General features: G+C 34.4%; 1 protein-coding gene and 1 long non-coding RNA gene across 2 annotated transcripts in view; one reads left to right on the top strand and one right to left on the bottom strand.

Annotated features, from left to right (window-relative positions):
* The window catches only part of LOC138696177 (uncharacterized), a 127,931-nt gene that overhangs the window by 3,213 nt on the left and 101,523 nt on the right, over positions 1-23,195 (bottom strand). Inside the window, exon 6 of the long non-coding RNA XR_011331266.1 lies at positions 1-509. This exon is cut by the window's left edge and continues 3,213 nt beyond it. This is a non-coding gene — a long non-coding RNA (uncharacterized lncRNA). The remainder of the gene's footprint in view (positions 510-23,195) is intronic.
* LOC138696176 (uncharacterized) lies at positions 1,297-7,853 on the top strand. The gene is made up of 3 exons (XM_069820783.1): positions 1,297-1,419; positions 3,196-3,397; positions 7,498-7,853. Exons 1-3 carry the CDS (start codon positions 1,356-1,358, stop codon positions 7,553-7,555), a joined length of 324 nt encoding a protein of 107 aa, XP_069676884.1. The 5' UTR covers positions 1,297-1,355; the 3' UTR covers positions 7,556-7,853.

Genomic DNA, 23,195 nt, shown 5'->3' with positions numbered 1-23,195 from the left:
TAATTTGCTAAGCATATCAGTATCTTCAACAATTAATATTAATACTTAGCAAATTAGGCGTATCTCAAATTGTCCACAAAAATGTAAGCTAATTAGCCTAAAAATTGTATTCTATATATTTTGAATATATTTCAATAATGAATACGCTGAAAATTCCAATAAATTAACTTTAAAAGTAGGCGCGCTTTGATCATTCACTAAATCCTCAATACTGAAAAATATTCAAGTTTTGAGATACGGCCTTTTGGCTTGGGAGGGCAGTAACAGTTAACCAAGTAACTTCGGTGCTCCGCTGCCAAGCACATAAACAGATAGAACCGAGTAACTCAACAGTTCTACTCGCTCCGTCCCCAGCTCTAATTTACACTATTCACCTGTTAACTGAATTGATCATCACAAGCAGCTCACAATAGAAGTTCACCTGTGTTGAACTGGAACACCTGAGAATGTGTTAGATTTAAAAAATTGGTGGCCTCCACTTTACAAGAAGTGCCCCGTATCCCAAGAAACTGCAAACAAGTCAAAGAGAGAAAGGTTGTTTTTTGGATAAGCAGCCGGTACCATTTTCATTATAATTCAGATAACGATGGAGTATGCATAGGTTCCACATATATGAACGGAATGATGCAATGTATGTTCATCCTGAGACAAACATCAAGACCATAGATGCCCAATTGTAACTCGTACGAGGAGACAGTGGCGACAAGAGTGTGTGTTAATTTTCATTGGTCGAGTAGATCACGTGGTACCAGCGGCCATTATGCAGCAAAAATTGTGTGCTACATCAGGACTTAGGAGGTCCTGGCTACATGGTACTAGATACGTTTTCTGCGTTATTTTTGCGACTGATTTGCAATATAAAAGGTAAGTATCTCATATTGTGCTTTATGCTTGTTTAACTTACAGGTTTATTCTTGATATAATTCATACTGATGCAGTGAAATACGCTCATATACTTATGTTTTTAGATAAATATGCCTGGCTGTGCTGCAGTAATTCAGCCAAGAAGGGCATGTTAATGAAGCGCTTCCCAAAAGATCCAGCAAGAAGAAAGGAATGGCATATTAAAATGAAAAGGGATAAGTGGAAGCCAACTGATTATTCATATTTATGTGAGGTATGTATTAAAATATAATTTGTGGAAAATAATAATACAAACAGCCAACAAATGTTAGGTCTAAGTATGATATCAAAATATTCATTGTATAGATCTATTATGTTAATACCAATATAATTTTGATTTATTTAGGTTCACTTCGCTCCTGATATGTGGGAAAATAACTCGTGTTGATGGCACACGAAAACTAAAATCGAATGCTGTACCAACAATCTTCTTTTTCTCACCACCATCAGCAATGAAACGAAAACCTCCAATCCAGAGAAAAGCTTCAGCTCCAAAAGCCACCAAATCTTCGTCAAGTAAGTAAATTGCTTTCCATTAAAAATATTTTAAAAAGGTCATTTTCATTTTAATATTCATATTGTTAATCTGATAAGTTATAGGCCTAATTACTACTATTAATCACGTATGTGTAAATTATATTTCATTAAAAAATGCATAAATCTAATGATATTAACCACCGGCGTGGCTCAGTCGGTTAAGGCGCTTGCCTGCTGGTCTGAAGTTGCGTTCGGGCGCGGGTTCGATCCCCGCTCGGGCTGATTACCTGGTTGGGTTTTTTCCGAGGTTTTCCCCAACCGTAATGTGAATGCAAGGTAATCTATGGCGAATCCTCGGCCTCATCTCGCCAAATATCATCTCACTATCACCAATCTCATCGACGCTAAATAACCTAGTAGTTGATACAGCGTCGTTAAATAACCAACTAAAATAAAAAATCTAATGTTATTCTATACACATTACAATACATTATTATATTTTTGTGTATTTTAAAAGGATATTTTAAAATTTAAATTATCTTCTAGTATACTGGTACCTTAAAATTTTAATATAAAACTTAGATTTAAACTGATGACACCTAGCAATGTAAATGGCGAAAACGTTTGTTAATTAGACATTAAATACTAATGTTACGTTATTTGGCGGAAATATAATATAGGCCTACACATAAATAATAATAATAATAATAATAATAATAATAATAATAATAATAATAATAATAATAATAATAATCTTATATAAATTTCCGTACTCAATTTCTTAATACATGTTGTCCCTTAGGTATGAACACATAAGTTGCATTACATTAACTTAACCTCCCTGAAGTACTATTTGTATTACTGTGTATTTAATTGGTTTTAATGTTAAACGCCACACAACAGACACAAAATTATATTCTGAATTAGGCTGAGATATAGTTAACACGAAGCATTTTCCACTGACCTTAGTGGTTTCAGCTGACGTCATTTATTTATTTGTGTTTATAGTCCCAATCAGTGGGTGTGAAAGCCTCCTTCATCCAACAAACAGAAAATTACATTCGAAATTAGGCTAAGACATAGCCTATATGAAGTATTTTCTACTGACTTAGCTGCTTCCAGAAGTGGCCTCTGATCCGGTACCTTCTATTGATGTGCATTTACAAAGAATACAAAATATTAAGTGAATATTTTCAAATTAGTCTACCAAATCCCTTCATAACGTATTGGTAGAGCATCTGCCTATAAATCGAAAGGTTTTTGGGTCGATTCCCAGTGACTGCACATAAGGTAAATTGAAATGTATTAAGATTAAATATGAGATGAAAAATATAAGTAAAGAGTGGTGTAAGCAGGATAAAAAATAGATAAAGGAATAAGAAAAAGGAGAGGAAGAGAGAAAGAAAAAGATAGATGAAAAAAGAAACAATACAAAATTATACAATTTCTTACAGACATAGCAAGGTAAGTGCGAAAACGACATAGAACATCGACTGGTACTAGGAAATTACATAAATTTCAAACAACACTGTTGGCTTAGAGTCCTTCCTCATTAAGGGAGAACAAAAAATGAGTCATATGAAGTGAGCTTACAGAATAATTATGTAGTCAGTATATGTTTGCCATGAAGAGGTATGACACCCTTTCTCAATTTACCTCTACATTGTATTCGGTAGCAATAAATTTCCCCTTCATCTGACAGATACACAAATGCATAGAAGGAAGAAGGCTGCAGATTTTATCTTAAACTTTTATTACCTATTTTAATGCGTTCTATTGTATAATTCAAAATCAAAACTTGTTTTGCCTGTTTAGGTCCAGTTCTAGATTCTCAAGTGGTTCCACAAAATATGGCAGTTTCTATTGGCAGTGGTGCTGAATTACAACCGTCTTCATCACATGCAGCATCATCTTGTGAAATTTCAACTCCTGAGTCTTCTGCATCAAGTGAGGACAGTGACAACTGCTGTCAGACTGAACAAGCCATACATGAAGAATCAACTACAAAACTGGCAAGGTATGAGAAACTATATTTAAAAGAAAAAAGGAAGGCTGAAAGCTACAAGAAACTTTTAAGGAATTCAACCAAAAGATTAAAAAACATGAAAAAGTGTAGTGTTGAAAATGATCTTTCTTTTGTAAATAAGATTTTTAATAATGATCAGATTATTTCATTACAAAGAAAGCAACAAGGAAAGACGAACATGTTTGTGAAATGGTCAAATGTGACTATTACCAAAGCCCTAAAGCTGAAATTTAGTTGTGGTGGAAGTGGATATGAGGAACTGCTCAAGCAAGGCTATCCATTGCCTTCTGTACGTACTTTGCAGAGATCACAGAATCTCAAATTTGATAGTGGGATTTTACATGAAGTTTTTTAATTTCTTAGAATAAAAGTGGAATCCTTCGAATCTCATGAAAAGGACTGTGTTTTAATGTTAGATGAAATGGCTATCACTTCAGGGAATGTATATGACTGCTCCTTAAGCAAATACTTTGGGAATGTAACACTACCCGAACACTCAGGCATGGCAACTCATGTTTTAGTTTTTATGTTAGGTGGTGTAATTACACGGTGGAAACAAGAAGTTGCCTATTATTACACCAGTGATTCAGTAAATGGTGCTGTTTTTCATGACATCATCGAATGTATCTTTCAGAAAGCTGAAGAGTTGCAATTGAACATTTTAAGTGTATCTGATACGGGTTCTTGTAACCAAGCACTATGGAGGGCTTGGGGTGTAACAGCAGGCAGATATTCTGAGATCAAGTGCACAGTTGCCCATCCACTGCACTCAGATAAAGTTGTATTTGTCTTTGCAGATGTACCACATTTATTTAAAAACATTAAATCAATGTTCATATCGAATAAGGTGATTAGATTACCCAATGATATTAAAGAGAAACAAAAGCTAACCACAAATGAAGTTCTGGAAAGCCATATTTATGAAATAATTGCACATGAAAAAGAGCATTCTTTTAAACTGGCACCAAAACTATCAGAACGAGACCTGTTCCCAAGTCACTTCGGCAAGATGGAAGTGTGTACATCAACAAGTGTGGTAAACCATACTGTAAGCAGTGCTCTGAAATTTCTTGCTGAAGAACTTGATAAACCTGCTTACTTAACTACTGCATGGCTTTTGGACCAAGTAGAAAGATGGTTTCATTTAATGACCTCTAGACATCCATCATGTGCTTTAAGTAAATTTAATTTAAATGTTTACAGAGATTCCATAGCATTCTTTGAAGATTTTAGGGATCTTTTTTGTAATATGGAAGTTGGTCAGAAAAAAATTTGGAAACCATCTCAAACTGGTGTCCTAATTTCAATACAGGCCATGTTAGAATTGCAGGCTAATTTATTGGAAGACAGAGAGTACAAGTTTCTTTTAACTAGCAGGTTTCCTCAGGACTGTTTGGAAAATCTTTTCAGTGTGCTAAAAAGTAAACAGTGTGTTCCAAATGCAGTTCAGGTTAAAAATAACCTCAAGTTGATCTGTGTGTCACAATACTTACGAAATGCATCTCGTAGTAGCTACGAAGAAGATGACAGGGAATTTCTTTCTGGATTATTGGACACAATAAAGCCTAAGTCTGAAGAAGCAGAAATTTCTGCAGAAATGAATCATCCTATGGCAAGTCTCAATTCTAGTGAACTGGATTCCTTATATAATATATCTGGTTATATTGTTCAGAGTATCCAGAAAACATCAAAAACATGTTCAACATGCATATATCCTGTAGGCTCTAAAACGCCTATGTTTGAAACATTTACCAGGTTCACAAACTTTCAATGCTTCAGGGAAGACACACTATTTTTCTGTTCAGAGGAAACATTTCAATTCTTTGTTGAAATGGAAAATATTTTTGTAATGTTCCTTCCAAGTGTTTCTGTACAAGATGTAAATTTGAAACAATTCTACTTTAAGGAGATGAGTAAATTAGAGCTGAACATACCTGACTGTCATGAACTGAAAACTAAAATTATTAGCAGATATATTGTATACAGACTGAAAATTAATTCTAAAATCTGCAAACCAGCTACTAATACCTATGCAAGTAAATCCATTGCTGGACATTCACTGTAATATAATTTAACACTAATAATTCTGGTATTGTATGCATATGTGTTTATTTTTATCGTGTACATTTTATTGAATTCTCTGTTTCTGATTTTATTATGTAGCTTAAATCATATATTCTTGTAACTTAACACTAATAGATTATGTATTGCAGTGTGTTTACTTTTATTTCTATTGTGTACAATTTTTCAATTGTCTGTTTCTGATTTCAATGTATTTGATAGTAATTTAACTTTAATATGTATTCCACAGTGTGCATTTTTATTTTTATTGTGTATATTTCATTCAAGGGTTGCAAAGAGTAGTGATGTGCATTCCATAACCTCTCCTACTCAATTCCCATTCTTACCTTCTCGTGGTGCACCCTGTTCTAATGAATGAGGCTCTGGAGACCGAGTCATGGCGGTATAACCATTTCATCTTATACTGAGGAAATGCAGTATACACCAGTTTGTCAGAAGCTGTAAAGTGATAGCCCTACCATAGGACTTGCCTCCTCTTTCCTTGCAACTTGTTGGAGGAAATCATTATGTTTGCAAGTCTACAAATATAATTTTGTAGATTGTTGTTATAGCACTATGGCCTGTTAGAATGATATTTTATTAAATTCTCTGTTTCTGATTTTATTATGTAAATCATATTCGTTTGTAACTTAACACTGATAATATGTAATTACTTATATCTAATATGTTTTTTATGTTTGGCTATGAAGTAAGTTTTACTCCTATTTAGTGTAAGAGAAAACCTTATGGTCTTAACTGTACCAGGTTAAATAAAACTTTCCTCGTCGTCATTATATTTGCAGCTTTCACATGGTATTTTTTTTTTCCACTGCAGTATGCCATTTCCTTGGTATGTATGCCTAACTGAAAACTTGCATATTGCAGTGAAAAAAAGATTAAATGTAACAAGCAAATACAATAATAGTATTCTTATAGGAGATGTTATGTAACTATAATGTTCACCACTGTTACCAGAAGAATTTGCATAGGCCTGCTTGTATAATTATTAATTCCTCACGCCTTCTATTCTGTAGGTGAATTCATGACATTGAACAACACTTCATGAAATTGATATGTGTTGTACAAGTAAACTATATTGTAAACCTCTTCTGTTTGTATTTCAACTAGACTAAATTAAGAGTTTACAGTAGTATTAAGTTTCTTTGACTTGTTCCATATTCTAGCTGTGAAGCAATGTATGAATACCATGGAATGTTAATAAATACAATAAGTTTACTGTGTAATGTATTGTCAGCATAATTTTCCAGGTACCATTCACAATATTTAAAATGCTATGAGAGTTGACATGTATACTGTTTACTTTGATTCATTATGACTTCTGTTATTGTTTTGTATTTCCGAAAATGTATTGAAATAAAAAAAAATTAATTAAATGTACTGGGAAATACAGATATTAAAAGTGTATCCGTACCAACATACTTTTCCCTTCCTCATGTGTGAAAGTGATATGTTGATTTTATGTCATTTTTCCAGCTCAGTTTATATTTAGACATTGGAAATGGGAGACCTCTCAAGAAACTTTCTCAGGTACGCAATATTAATACTAGAAGCACCAATTAGATTAAATTAAAGGATAGGGACTCAATTTCCAGATATATTAAAAGTTATATCCATATAGCCTCTGCTTGACTATGCAACAACATGGGGGATGGGCGGAGCTTAAGCTGTCTTGTCGCCACTGTCTATATACAGCCACTGTAGTACGAGGTAACCCCTGGCATAAGCAACTAGCAGTGCATATTCTTTAAGGTCGTTTTTCCTATTTTATATGAAAAGTTATTGACTTTAGCACAGCATACTTGACGTGCAATATCTCCTGGTTCTATAGGCGTTTGGACATCCATGATCAAGACAGTTCGTTGAAGCCGTACCCTTTCTTAATCTTGCATATAAAAACAGAATACCAATAACTAAGGCAAAGCTTGAGGACATTTCCAAGGCTATACAGTATGTTCCAGACGAACATAAGGCTTTCTATGAAGAGTTTAAGGAATGATCTGTGTCTGCAGGAACATAAATCAATGGAGAATGACCCAGGAGTTGATGTGGAACCAGGAGGGACAGTAAACTAGGAAGAAGAGCTAGAAGAAATCATATAAACATTATTATTAATAAATATGTAAGTTAGTTGAGTTTGAAACACAAATAATAATTGTTTTAAGTTTTTTTCTTTAATTTTTTGTTAAAAGGGTATAATTTAGTAGATTTTGGAATATGATTACTCTTAATACGGTAGATTTAATGAAAGATTATTTGTTGAAGTCCATGTCTCTTAAACAGTTCTATGTAGCCCACCTGAGATCTAACAAGTCTGTCTCTTGGTTTAGATGTGAATATGTTTTTTGTGTTTTCCCACAAATGTGGTTTCATGGAAATATGCCCTTTTAATATCAGCACGTTCATATAATTTGAACTGGTAATGGAAATTACGGGAAAATGACTGAACGGATTTTAATGAATAACTCCTCATTTTGAAGTTTGGAACCCAAAGATTTGCAGAAAAATACTAGTTTTCAGTGAAATGTCAATTTTCCTACATAATTTTCCTATTTTCCAAAATCCATCTGTCGTCAGTTTTGAGAATGAAAATAAAACACACACACTACAATAAGCAATATTATACGAAGGCCATGACCTACAGGATTGCCAACATATTTAGAGCAAATCAGAGCAAATTCTGTGACATCATAATGACAATAATGTGTCGATCTTCATTTGTGTAATTTTATAATGTCTCTGTGATCCGTTATTAAAATTTTTCAAGACTTGCTACAAATAATTTTCAGATCTGATATTGTGGTGTGTAATTTTCTGAGTACAGCTGTGTTTTGGATATTAAAAACTACGAAACTTGAGGTGGTTTGATGACATTATCACCATTGAAAGTGAAATATTATTATAGTTAACGCCATGATGTGAGTATTAGTCACTAATATACATATTAATGATATGAAGCTCAAACTTTTGGAGTTATATAAGTAGACGTAGAGAATATCTTAAATTAGATCTTCATTTCTATAATTTACTGAGTGACGGCTGTATAATATAAACAGTATATGTTGCTGAAAACTAAATAACTTAGGTACATAAATTTGAATTTTAAATTCATCTTTGTAGATTATCCAATAAGTCATATTATGATGAAAGAGTAATATGGTGTCAATGTTTCCATCTTGACTTATTTATAATGTCAACCCAAAAAAATATTTTTGCTAACACATTTTAATTATTTTTGTGAACGTTTTCGCCCTGTGTGGGCATCTTCAGACAATATAGATATCTGTATATAGTGTATATCAAAATTACATAATAGATGTGACCAATTATACAAACAATAACTTGGAGTTTTAAAAGGCTATTAAAACACTTTTAAAAATCTAACTAAAAGTACAGCAACAAGATTAATCAATAAGTTGTATAATATATATGCATATTAATTAATATCATACTCTGATCGTCCAGACAGATAGAGATCGCAAACGGGCTATTATGTAGGATCGATAAGCTGTATTGTTACTATTATGTGTGTGAAGACTTATAGGTGGACACTTATTTGACAATAGGACCCATAAATGTATTTTAACAGAGAATAACATGAAAATTTTTGCAAATCAATGAAGGTCATAGATAACAAGTATGATTCTGAATTGGTGTTTAGGCATGAATAGAAAATGTTATGTTGTGAAATTTAATGTCTATGAAAGAAAATAGTTCGTGGAAATAATAATAGAAATAAATTATAGAAAACATCAATTATAATAATTATAATAAAATAATAGGGCATATATTTAACTTAATTACTGCTGTTGTTAGGAATATAAATAATGAGAAATAATTGTGTTATAATTCAATTTATCCAAATTTAATTGTGTATTTATTTTAACTTTCAGTTTATTTTGTTTATAATATATTAATATGTAATATGTATTCCTGTAGCTACACTAGTATTTTCTATGAAATTTGTCACTTAGGCCCTTCTTTTATGTTGTAATTTCTTGCTTAATCCCTATTAAAACAATATACCATGATTTTAAAGTGTTTTTCCAAATCCGCGTTTGTTTTCTGAGCAGTTAATGAGGATTATTTTAGTATCACAGAATTAGGAAAACACTATCACGGATCCCTATCACGGATATAGGAGCCACTGTATAACAATGAAGAATCATATATTATATACCAAACTTGTGAAACTGTTGACACTGAATGTTGTAAAAAGTGTAGCTAAGACGTTATTTGAAAATTTTTAATACAATTTTGGCATAAATATGGACTTTATTAAATATGTCACGGAATTAGGCAACTTTACCCTACTTGTTGCATTACAGCGCTGAATGGCGATACCAATGCGCTGACGTAGATATTGACTGCTTCGAGTGTCCCCAGAAAGCTGCTCTAAACGTCTGCCTATGGTGGAGATAAGAGCTGTGGCTTCACTACACCATGATCCAAACGTTTCAACCGCAAAAGGAATAAAAATATAACTATCTGTAAGATGTTTATATTTATGATGTTCACTGACAGCAACACTTTCTGCTGCAGATCCTGGTGTCTTAGAGGTTGAAGACAGATGAGAAGGGGCCAGTGTATCCACAGTCGTCATCTACTGCCATGATTGTTTCACGAGTGGAATCAACGGCTGTTCCAGTGTGGCTCTTCCTCTTCGGGGTGCCCGTTACCTGAAGGTTTCCGGTATCTCCAGCTGTTAGCAACCCCCGTAGAAGCTCACTGACCAGTTGCTGGTGACGAAGTCCGAGGATCGACGGCCAACTAGTCAACAGATCCTTCATCTGGGTGAGTGTATTACTAGTCTTGAGAGACGTTGTTACAGGCATCCAACAAGGAAAACTCAGTGCGCAGAAACCAGCAGGCGTGACTGTCTCGCGCAGATGACGTATGCTCCCATTCCCAGCATGCTCTCACGCCTACTGAAGGAGGGTAAGAGGGGTATAGCACGCGCGCCGCGAGGAGTTCGAGCTGAGGTTTGTTTGTGGGATACCTATAACCCTTGTTATAATTTCTTAAAATATTGGTGAAAGTTAATACTCCGAGTGAAAGCCCTTTAGACCATGGCACAAGCAGATCAAGATCAACGAATTCAATTGTAGACGACCAATTGAACACTCTTCTAAGACAACAAAGAATAAGTGCTGAATTATCCATTACAGCTGCTGCTAAATTGTTTGAAAAATGTTTTTTTTTTTTTTCAGGCAAACCATCTATGCTAAATGAATTTATTGATAATGATAAGTCAGCTAGGTCATTAATAAACGCAAATCAGGAGAATATATTAAGCAAATATATTTTATCAAAGATTACAGGTAATACTAGGAGAACTTTAAACATCCATCCAACATACGAAACAAAATGGGAGGATATAAAGGAAAAACTAGAGGCATATTTTGCTGTACAACGAACATTTTTATGTACAATACGACACAATTCTGTCAGGTAAATCAGAAACCCAACGAAAGTATTACTCTGTGGGGGGCAAGAGTCGAACAATTGATTCAACCTACTTTAGACAGTACTAATCGCTTCAATTGGACAAAAGATAATAATTAAATTAGGAAAAAATGTTTTTGTAAATGGAATTTTCTTTGATTCTGTGAGAGAAGCAGTGAAAGCAGTTGCGGATGAGAAATCGTTAAAAGAAGTGATAGACAGAGGGATAATAGAAGATTGTGACAGAAGGTCTAGCGTAAGATGTACCTATGACATAGCTCTGGGAGGCAAGGTCTTGTTACGAAAGGAGAATAGGAAAAAGTTGGACCCTCTGTGGGAAGGTTATTTGGGTTAATAAAGTTAACCTCGAATTGTGCAGAATTGGGAGTACGGGAAAAAAGAGATTCACTGTACACATCAATAAAGTAAAGGAATACAAAGAATAATTGTGTTTCTTTTTTTTTCAGAATCATACCAAGATGATTTTATGTAAGTGGTTATCACTACTCATTGGTATGGCTACTGTTAAGGTTGAATGCTTTTCAGCAACTCAAAATGAAGAATTCAAAGGACAGACAGACATATACTTTAATTTTGTAACAGACGTGTGGTTCACTCCGCATCTCTGGGATGTCATTACTTACTTAGACATAGGACCGGTAAAACACCTGTATGATACGCTCAAACAAGGGACTGCAACTATACAGAATAAATGTAAAAATTTATTAGTATACACATGGTATCACAAAATGGATTGTGAGCAAGGATTAGCTCACATCCTGGCTAAAAGAACTAGTGTACAAAGGCTAAGAGAAACTATCCAAGAAATTATTGGACGAATGTTCAATAATAATAACAGGCAAAAGCGTTCTGTATCAGGTTTTGTAAGCGAAATTTCTAAAATTCTATTCGGCACTGCAATTTAAGCTGAGATAGAAATGTATAAGGAAAGAATAGATAAAATGTAGCAAGAACAACTTAACTTCTTGCATATTAGTTCAGAACAGAAGTCAAGTTTGGTAACAGTCAATGAAACAACTACGGAATTATTGTTAAATCAAAAAGCAATAAAAGAAAGTTTCAATACTTTCCTTTCACATTACCAAAACAATGGGAAGGTAAGACCCTTGAAGACAATGAGATTACAGCAATTAATCTAAAGATTAAACATGTTGAGTCAGGATACTAAGATTGTTATGAATATTACGATTTGTTGATCACAGTGACAACAAATGCGCGGCTTGGAATTATTCAACCTTAGGCTATAACTTAAGAGAAAATTAAAAAAGTGTTACGTGAAACAATTCCTATCGATTTTCCATCACACCAAGTGGACCAGGTGATGACGGCAACTATTTATAAAACATCACCTACGGTGGTATACATTGTGAGAGTACCTTTACTGTCACGCGAAAAATTCAATTTATATGAAATTTTTCCTTTTCTGGTAGTTATGAATAATAATAGAACCGCACAATTTATACAACCCCAATACCTTTACATACCAACCAATATGTTGAGAACGAAAACGGCATTTTTATCTCAACAGCATGTTAGAGAATGCAAGAAGATAATTGAGGCACTCAGAGGCAAAGTGATACAAGTGGCGTTTAATAAGTTTTGAGACAAATGACTATGAAGTTGAAAGAAAATTTAAAAATCCTTTACAGGAATATGTTGCTGTAAATTTTCAGTTGTAACCTATAAGTTGAATATGGCAAATGCCTGTTATTATTCTGTTGAGAAGCTTTTGTCATCTAGTCTGCTGTCAAAAAATCTGAAAGTTAGAATTTATAAAACAGTTATATTACCGGTTGTTCTGTATGGCTGTGAAACTTGGACTCTCACTTTGAGAGAGGAACAGAGATTGAGGGTTTTTGAGAATAAGGTTCTTAGGAAAATATTTGGGGCTAAGAGGGATGAAGTTACAGGAGAATGGAGAAAGTTACACAACGCAGAGCTGCACGCATTGTATAATTCACCTGACATAATTAAGAACATTAAATCCAGACGTTTGAGATGGGTAGGGCATGTAGCACGTATGGGCGAATCCAGAAATGCATATAGAGTGTTAGTTGGGAGGCCAGAGGGGAAAAGACCTTTGGGGAGGCCGAGACGTAGATGGGAAGATAATATTAAAATGGATTTGAGGGAGGTGGGATATGATAGTAGGGAATGGATTAATCTTGCTCAGGATAGGGACCAATGGCGGGCTTATGTGAGGGCGGCAATGAACCTCCGGATTCCTTAAAAGCCAGTAAGTAAGTAAGTAAGCCTATAAGTTGGTACCTATATTTTTTAACTTATAAATAGAAATTATCTATTCTAAAACAGTTCAGGTAAAATTGGGCCCTAAAGTCACTTGTAGTATTTTTCCACGGAATTATTTTTTCTGGAGAAGTAATACAAGTGCAAGGGTTTTCAGTATTTGTATATTATTTAAAAGAAGAACAAGAACATTGCTTAGAACATTAAAACATTCCTGTCTTAACAGCATGTGAGCTTTCTTATTATCATATTACGACACAAAATTTGTCTATATAACCGAAAGAAGTGGGTTAATGATATTTTTAATTTTCAATGAAATTCAGCCTTAGTCGCTGTCCATTACGTCACTAGCCTCATCTGAATACGTCACATCTCTGTCTGCTGCAACATCTGTGTTTCTGTCATCAAGTGCACTTGTAGGCCTCCTACTGCGATTGAACTTCCTCTTCCACGTCCACGTCCTGCAGTCCTTATTATAAGCCCCTCCTCATGCTTCAGGTCATCAAAGAAAGAGTGGTTATGGGTGGGATGAATTTCTTCAGCTCTTGCAAGTTGCTCCACTTAGCAACTGTATAGTTGGTCCAGTTCAATGTGTGCAGGCCTTCCACGAAAATGTTTCGAGAAGTCAGCGCTGTAATATATTACCTCTCTCCATTATAGCAAATGAATTAGTTATAAACTGGAGAAACGCAACAACACTATGTAAACAACGCACTTGTATTAGTTTGTCTCTCAGCCAGAACTCTGTAAGCATGGTAATACAAGAGTTAGGCCAACATGGAACAGCACTGACTGCAACTGCACTTATATTACTTTTTCTCTGAATATAGGAAGTATAAAACTGTTAAGATTTGTCCGGTAATAATATAAGGGTCTTCTACTGGTCGTGCTCCAATTCATGTTAATAGAATTACAATATTTGTTATTAACCAGAATATAATTTGGTTAATAAAAATTACTAATTTTATCATAATTACAAATAAATAATAATTTAATAAAAAATTCCAATAAAATAATTAAATATTAATAAATCAAAACCTAAAAAGATTTAGAATATACACTTATCTCACTTTTTTTTTTTTTTAGGAAAATGTCACTTGTATTACTTTCCTTCTGAGTGCCTCAATTGTTAATATGATTTGTACGGAGAATGTACCAATAAATCATATAGTGAAAGAGAATTGCCTCATCTACCTAACACATCCTACTACTACTGAATATCCGAAATATGTAAAGCATTTGAACAATATGTAACTTACATATAATAGATACCATGTGGATACCGTTAACACATAGTAATGAATGGCTGTATGTAAATCATCAAAAGGATAAAATAACTGTAGTATGTGAGAATGAAGTAAAGGAAAAAGTAAAATTATTCAATAGAGGGAAACTTGTGTTAGCTGTTAATTGTAAAGGGTTGACCTCAGTAGGTGTGTTATATCCACTACAGCAGGAGTTTCCAACCGGTGTGTCGCGAAATTTTGGATTTTAAAAATAAATTTTATGCCATCCACAAAGTCTCTTTACAACGCATTTTTTTATTTGCAACGAAGTCTTTGATATGGTACATTTTATTTTGAGACAGACTTTACCAATGAAACGTGAACATCTGCAACAATGTTCAGTTCAGTTTTTCAACCATAAGGCCACGTACTATATAAAGAAACTCTGTGCAACCCACCAACCGCAGATTTCACATTAATTTAAATAGGCGAGTTTTCAAGAACAATAATCTTTGATAGGACATCTTTTATCGGATATCCAGCATAGATAGATTGGGATTTTTAACACATATCTTTGTTTTTTTTTTTTTTTTTCTAATGCCACTCAAGTTGCTGCTTGTTCTTTTAGGATTTTCGATTGCATGTTAACATCGACCTATCTACAACACTACATAGAAGTTGGTATCAATGCTTTTTTCTGGCGGAATGCGCTGGAACGGCGTTCCGGCACATTTTTGTTGCAGTTTTAATCATGGAACCAAAATATGTGTGAATAACTATGTGCTTAATATAATTTTTCTTTGAATTCCGATTAGACCTTGGACGAAAGGAAGGTTAAAAACGACAAAATTCCCGTGTAGTGAACAGTAAGCATCTCCCCGTCCGCTCTACAATATTCTGCACAGAGTTACACCACCTTTTCCTCCAGAATAAATGTACTAGTTATCATTATTAATACTATTAATAAAATCAAATAAGTGTGTCGCGATATCGTGGGCGTTCAGTAAAGTGTATCGTCAGTCAAAAAAGGTTGGGAACCACTGCACTACAGCATACTAAAATTAATCAAATTACTACTGATATCATCCCTATAGCTCCCATGCATATTGACTGTTGTATTTCACAGAAACAAGAAGAAATAACGACAAAAACTAAGATGCAATTGCCATTTCCAAATATTCTATCTACGACTCATGATTTTAAATACATGGGAGTAAGAATTGATGATCTTCAAAAACAAATATCAGAAGAACAATCCAAAATTCAATATGAAAGTTTTTGGCGTCACTGTTCTTCTTGGTTCTATATTAATTCAGTAATCGGACTAATGTTACTCTTTTGTGTGTGTTGCTGTTGCTGTAGCAGTTGTAGAAAGTGTCGACTGTGGATGTTGAAACAATGTAACTGGAGAGAGACGTGTTCAGATTACAGGAAGGGATGTAGTGCTTGTTATCGTTCTATTATTATTAAGAATAAGGCAACTTTGAACTGTATTAGGGACAAATATAATATGCATATGATTGGCGTAAATATCAGACGTAATATTGCTAACTCCAGCAAACATATTTGTTTAAACTGGGTTCGAGGGCACTCGGGTATATTAAGGAATGAAAGGGCAGACCAGCTAGCCAAGCTTGCTTGTTCCATGAATGTCGTTGATAATTACCATAAAATTCCTGTCAGTTTCATAAAACATAAATTACGGGAACACATGTTAGCACGCTGGGATGTTCAATGCCAAGGAAGTGATAAGGCTCTCTAACTAGAGACTTAGGTCCGGTTTCTTCAATCTTTGTTAAAATGCACTCACATAGCGTTAATTAACTGTAAGCTAAAAGTCTGAATTGCTGTTAAAAATATTGCTTTTCTTCAACTTTACATTTCACATTTTAACATTCTGTTTAATTCTCTGTTAGGATCAGAGATTCTAGAGTTCAACCTATAACCAAGTGTAGGCTCAGTTCTGTTTTCTGAACTCTGACAATTGCGATTCTCGCTTGTTTCCGTTGTTTGACTCGGGGCCGGTTTCACCTGAGAGGATAAAAAGAATGATCTCAATCTTCTCTCAGTATGAACTATTTTATACAAAATTAATATGTAATATATGTACGCATGCACTTTTGATTAAACTAACACTCAACAACGCAGCACATTCACAGAACACCAATATGACATAATGTATTATTGTGACAGAGAGGCTAACACAAGCTATAACAAATCAATATCCCCTCCATGGTCCCCCCTCAAGCAGTTTCACCAACGCTTTACTCTCGATTAAAGTTCGATTTAATCTCGAGTAAGACCTCGCAGCGTTTCACCCACTGCCATCGTGATCTAATACAGGCCGTACGGCAGACCACGTGACTCGCTTAACAGCTGATCGCGAAGGGCGGTCTTTCAACCATATCAATTAGTTGCAGTACATGAAAAATAACATATATTTCTCTGAAATGCAGTGTAATTGCATCGGTAAAATTTTAAACAGTGATTGTGAGACACTTGAGACACAATTCACTTGCAACGTAAGGTATAATATTATTTTTGGTGTCAAAATTACGTTGTTGCAGGCAAAGTTCGTATGTATAATACCTGCCTTTATTTGGATTAAACATTGCGCCCTTATGTGGTTAAGTGAATTTTTGGTGTCATAAACAGTAAATATGTGTAATAATATACATGTGAAAGTGAAACATTGACTGGGATGTAAAGTAAATTATGATTAGGCCTAAGTGCAGCGTTACTGATGTTACTCTTGTCTAATCCATTATTGTTAGTTTACCGTATTTGTTTTATTAAATTTAAATTATTGCGCCCTTCTTATGTGTAAATAATCTACATTATAAATAATACGACGTTTGATAATATACACAATTTGAACTAAAAGCGAGATACATATAGTATATTGTGAAAAATTACACCTAATAGTTTTCACTACTGTTACAGTATCTAGTATTGGGTCAATGTTACTTATGTCCCGCCCACTATAGAGACACAGGCCAATTTTACACATATTTAGCAGTGGCGGCTCGTAGTCAAATGTTCAGGGTAGGCAAAATTTACAGAACATTTTTATGTAATTCCCGCGATTCAATGACAGCTCGCTTTCATCATGCCCCCCGAAAACTTAACTCTTGCTTACATAACAATACTGTTACATCAATGAGCCGTCTCATAATTTGTCGGTTTTTTCTAGTTTATTGTTATACTGTTGTCTTGCAACCCTTGTTGTTCAGACGACATTTCCGAAATTGGATTCAAATTCTTTTCAAGTCTCTTTAGACTTACCGAGTTTACCTTCTTTAGATTACAATAACAAACGTGACCACCTACAGCTTAGCTTTAACTTCACTTCCTGTTAGCCATTTATGTGTTTCATACCATACTTACTTACTTACAAATGGCTTTTAAAGAATCCGCAGGTTCATTGCCGCCCTCACATAAGCCCGCCATCGGTCCCTACACTGTGCAAGGTTAATCCAGTCTCTATCATCATATCCCACCTCCCTCAAATCCATTTTAATATTATTCTCCCATCTACGTCTCTACCTCCCCAAATGTCTTTTTTCCTCCGGCCTCCCAACTAACACTCTATATGCATTTCTGGATTCGCCCATACGTGCTACATGCCCTGCCCATCTCAAACGTCTGGATTTAATGTTCCTAATTATGTCAGGTGAAGAATACAATGCATGCAGTTCTGTGTTGTGTAACTTTCTCCATTCTCCTGTAACTTCATCCTTCTTAGCCCCAAATATTTTCCTAAGAACCTTATTCTCAAACACCCTTAATCTATGTTCCTCTCTCAAAGTGAGAGTCCAATTTTCACAACCATACAGAACAACTGGTAATATAGCTGTTTTATAAATTCTAACTTTCAGATTTTTTGACAGCAAATTGGATGACAAAAGCTTCTCAATCGAATAATAACAGGCATTTCCCATATTTATTCTGTGTTTAATTTCCTCCCGAGTATCATTTATATTTGTTACTGTTGCTCCAAGATATTTGAATTTTTCCACCTTTTCGAAAGATAAATCTCCAATTTTTATATTTCCATTTCATAGTGTTTCATACCATGAAGGATTAAATTTTCTTGCACCTTTAGCACTGACTTTATGAACAATAGAGCTTAATGCAGGAGTGGGTCGTCCATTTCCAAAATACTTCTCTTTTCAATGTCATTACGACGCGAAAACGGACAACGTAACAGTTTACTTATTATATCAGTCATAATATAATATTATTGTTATCACTTACATTAACTATAAATCACCAAATATACGTAACATTAATATACAGTACATACTTGCAAAAATCACATTTTCTAAAATACACTGTTAAAAAAAAAACATCTTTTAAAACACACTGTTTAAAAACTGTTATACTACTCGTAACAATCTACGTTCCAACTCGTGAAACTTTCAAACAGAAATTTCGCAAATCGTAGGTGTTCGATAATGCTCGTGGGTTCTCGTTAGGGCAGGCAGAATTCAAGCGCGCTGGCTTAAGCATAGAACGCATGCGCTAAGAAAGCATTTAGAATAGCGATCTCTTTTAATGCTTACTCCAGGGCCAGCTTTGAAGTTACGTGGAAGGTCGGTTAACTTCGCTTCTGCCTACCTTCTGACGCATCGTGATCTGTCCAGTGTATTCTTGTCGCATAAATCGAACTGCCAGTAGTAAGCAACGTCCAACTAACCCTCAAAAAATCCCATTCATAGTTAATTGAAGAATTTCTAAGCACCTAGACACGAGTATATAATTATATAAGGTTTTCCAAATGTGTTGGGGTAGTTAATAAATATCCACTTTTAGGTTTTTCTAAATGTGTTGAGGTAGGCTTAGCCTACCCTGCCTGCCCTGAGGAGCCGCCTCTGATATTTAGTATAACTTGTTGCTTCTTTCACAGGTTAGGTTTGGTTAGTTTAGGTTTTTGTTATAGCCTACCTTGCATATACGATTATAGAGCAACATTGGCAGTTATAAAAGTGAAATATTCGTTCAGTGGGCGTTGGATACTCTACATTCACCGCCTTATTTCTATATCCGCAATTATGCATCATAATTAAGCATAACGCTACGTATAACTTGTAAATGCAATTTGTCTACACTTCAATTGTATTTATTCGTTTCATACGGTACTCCAGTCTGATTAGTTTAATATGTTACCAGGCCTAAACTAGCGCTGAGGTAGTTCCCTTCGTATTCATACACCTTGCATATACTAATTAGTTCGGTTAGTTCAGGCTTTTATTATGCCTTGCTTAGAGGATTAAATGCCTCTCCACAAAAAAATAAATTCAACTGTTTTCAGTTCAGAAATTACCGGAACTATACCTCAGTGCTAGTAAGTAATATAACCGTATGTACATTTCATAGGAGGAAGTGTGGTGAATTTTCTACCTTTAAGTAAGGAAGATAACCGTGTTCTGAAGTTTATCCTAAATATATTCTTCTTCATTAAATCTCAAAATAGCTTTCGTTCTCAACTTAAAATGTTGACGCAAATAGGTTATGTTAACATGCTGAATTCTCTTCACATAAAAATAACACAGTTTTATAATCCTGCCACATTATACAACAAATATATGGAACTTATGCACACATTACTTTGAATAACAATTTAATTGTTTTATTTATTTGTTCCCTACTATACTGGGTCGTATTTAATTCTATTTATCTAACCTACCAGATGAAGTAACCCACAACCGTATGTACCTACACTTATTTCATAGGAGGGACTGCGGTAAATTTTCTACCTACAAGTAAGGAAGATAGATGTGCTAAATTAAAATCACAATATAAATAATTCTCCTTTATTAAATCTCAAAATAGCTTCCATTCCAAACTTAAAATTTTGATGCAAACAGGTTATGTTAACATGTAAAACTCCGTTCACATTAAAATAACACAGTTTTATAATTATTTCTGCAACATATTATGCAATAAGAAGTGAACGTATCTTATACACACATTACACTAAATAAAATTGAGCACCAACACGCATTAAAGTAATATATTTCACTCAGCTCCGTACACTCAAATAGAAAAGCCCGACCCATCGAGTGACGTCACACATTCTGCATTACGGCCTGGTTTAGATCACGATGACAGTGGTTTCACCACTCACTTTACACCCGTATAACTACCTTAATCGAGAGTAAAGGCTGGTTCACAATAAACCGGAAACGAGAATCAGAATGAAAACGAAAACGGTAAAATTGTTAAAATGTATACATTTAAATGTGAGCATTCACAATTAACGAAAAGCTTGCCGGAGCCCGAGATCGGGAACGGAGAGTTGGCCAAGTTTCAACTTTGGCGTTCACGTTTCCGATCACAGCCCACTAGATTCATTCTATTGCCATCTAAAAGCTATTTTGTCGTCGTATATTTTATAGCAAGAAGACCGTGACATAACCTATGCATTATTTTGTTCTGTGCTGTGCATCATGGAGCAAGTTTTATTTGATGAGATTCTAATATTGAAATCCTCACATTTACGATAAGCTGCGCGCCTCGTATAAAGATGAGAAAATGAAGGACAATACGTGGCTTTCAATAGCTGCATCTCTGAACACCGATCGGAAGCGAATCATATTTTCTTACTGTATTGGTTGTATTACACACCACATATTCACGCTTCAATTCAATAACTACTGTTGTGTTCATTTTTGTTCTATTACAAATGTTTCTTCTCTAATTATTTTATGTTATAGTAGACAGAGAGGATAGAAGTCTTTCTATTCTCTCAGGTTTTATTTCTGCTTCTTTCCGTCGTCTGTATCACAGTAGCATGGAGCGGTGTATTGGTATTTCTGTTGTGAAATGGAAAACACTGGAACAATAAGAAATCGTGGGACTAATTTATTTTCGTTTGAGAGAAGCCTTCTGTTGAAATAATTTCGCAGTATAAACCAATTATTGAGAATAAACAAACAAACGGACCTACGTTGAAAGCGAAAAGTGGGACTTTGCATCAATTTGCTCATATCTTTGTATGAATTCTGTCGAATCACAGAAATCATCCGCTCTGTTTATGTATTCATGGATATCATTTTCTAAATAATCAACATATAATAGTTCAGCATCTAACGCACCAGCCATATTGAATACTTCTATGCTAACAGAGAGTTTAATGACTTAACTCCATGAATTGGTCAGTTAAATTAACATGAATTTTAACAGCCTGTTAGTACTAACAGTAGTTGAAGAAATGCTTCAACTGTCAAGTTTACAGTTAAAATGGAATAATACACTGCTATAATTTAACAAAGGTTGAAGAAACCGGGCTTATTCTTTCCTACAATAACCTCTAGGTTAAACTGTAAACACATGATACCCAATTTCGTGCTTACGCAATTCATTTCAGACCATGGAAAATTTAAAACATATTTTAAACGGTTCAAAATCAATAATGTAAATGAATCCATGTGTAAATGCGGGGAAATCGCCCAGACTGTTCAACACCTCCTATTTGATTGCCCAATTTTCGAAAGATCTCGCCTGTTATTACTGTCACATGTCATCTTGTGTTCTGGGCAATTGTAAAAACCCCTGTGTTTTATGTTTAAAAAGATATGCTGTTCAAGAGAATTTCAGAAATTCATATCACATATTCACAATTCACTGTAAATAGCTAGTTTATGTGTTTCGGCCATAGTATGAGAAGTTGTAGTTAATGCAATTGGTAAGGCTATATGAATGTGTTAATTTTTTATGTATATATAATATTTTCAGGTTTTGTATCATGAATCTAACATTCCACAGGTCAAAACAGGCTGCAATAAAAGGAGATACTACTACTATTAATAATACTAATAATCACAATAATAATAGGTGTAATATCACAGTTTCATATCATATGCAGGGACATCATTTTATTTTTACTTCAATTTTTATTGTACCTGAGTTTTTGTATGTACTTCACTCCCACCCCTTCTACTAATGAAGTTCCAACTGTCCTCCAACAGAACCAAGGTCGCATATAGTAAACAGTACTAAGTTAGTGAGTATAGTACGTTTCAGAAATATGTTCGCATTTTCCAGTGACGAAAGAGCTTTCAATATTGAATCATATTTTCGCACAGGTACTGTCGTCCGTTTGCCTACGTCGCATCCCGATTTCCCCCACCTACTTCTACTCGCCCCTCTGTAAAACTAGTGGCTGGGCTGTCTTGGTTCTTTTCTGAAAACATTAATTTCTATTGTAATATTATACAACTGTTTAAAATAACTTACATAAAAGGGCCTCGTTAAGTAATTAACTGTCACGTGATTCCCCCTCTTTCTACGATCTTGCGACATAACCACTTGGACGAACAGTAGATGGCATGTCTGAATAATTTTATCTTTTCGGATCGGGTAGAAGTGAAGACTGAATTTACAGTACGTAAGGTACTCTTTTATAGAGTAGGTACAGAATTATTTCAACATGAGTTACTAGTACAAAGGACGAAACTGGTAATTAAGCCTGTATCAAAATGAACGGCCACCATTTTAAAAAATGTGTTTAAATATCCATATTATCATAATTTTTCAATTTAACTTCATTCTCTACATTGTATGCTGATGTGCTGTAGACAGTATAATATACACTGCATAATAAATACGTTCGCATGGATAACTCAGTTCTTGAGTAAAATCACTTATTGTTAATACTGTAGTGTATTTTGATTAAACAAAAACCTAATGAAAATTATCAAACTCAAAATTGCGACATTTCCTAGTTTACGTAAATGAATGAACTACTTTTCTTCCCTCCTATACCT

Source organism: Periplaneta americana, chromosome 3 (genome assembly GCF_040183065.1).
Source record: "Periplaneta americana isolate PAMFEO1 chromosome 3, P.americana_PAMFEO1_priV1, whole genome shotgun sequence".
Lineage (NCBI taxonomy): Eukaryota > Metazoa > Arthropoda > Insecta > Blattodea > Blattidae > Periplaneta > Periplaneta americana.
This window is presented reverse-complemented; position numbering and strand designations above follow the sequence as displayed.

Coding starts and splice junctions, on each gene's coding strand:
- LOC138696176 (XM_069820783.1), top strand. CDS start 1,356: ATGAAACGAAAACCTCCAATCCAGAGAAAAGCTTCAGCTCCAAAAGCC. Junction 1,420..3,195: donor AGCCACCAAATCTTCGTCAA/GTAAGTAAATTG, acceptor TTGCCTGTTTAG/GTCCAGTTCTAGATTCTCAA. Junction 3,398..7,497: donor TCAACTACAAAACTGGCAAG/GTATGAGAAACT, acceptor CTGTGTCTGCAG/GAACATAAATCAATGGAGAA.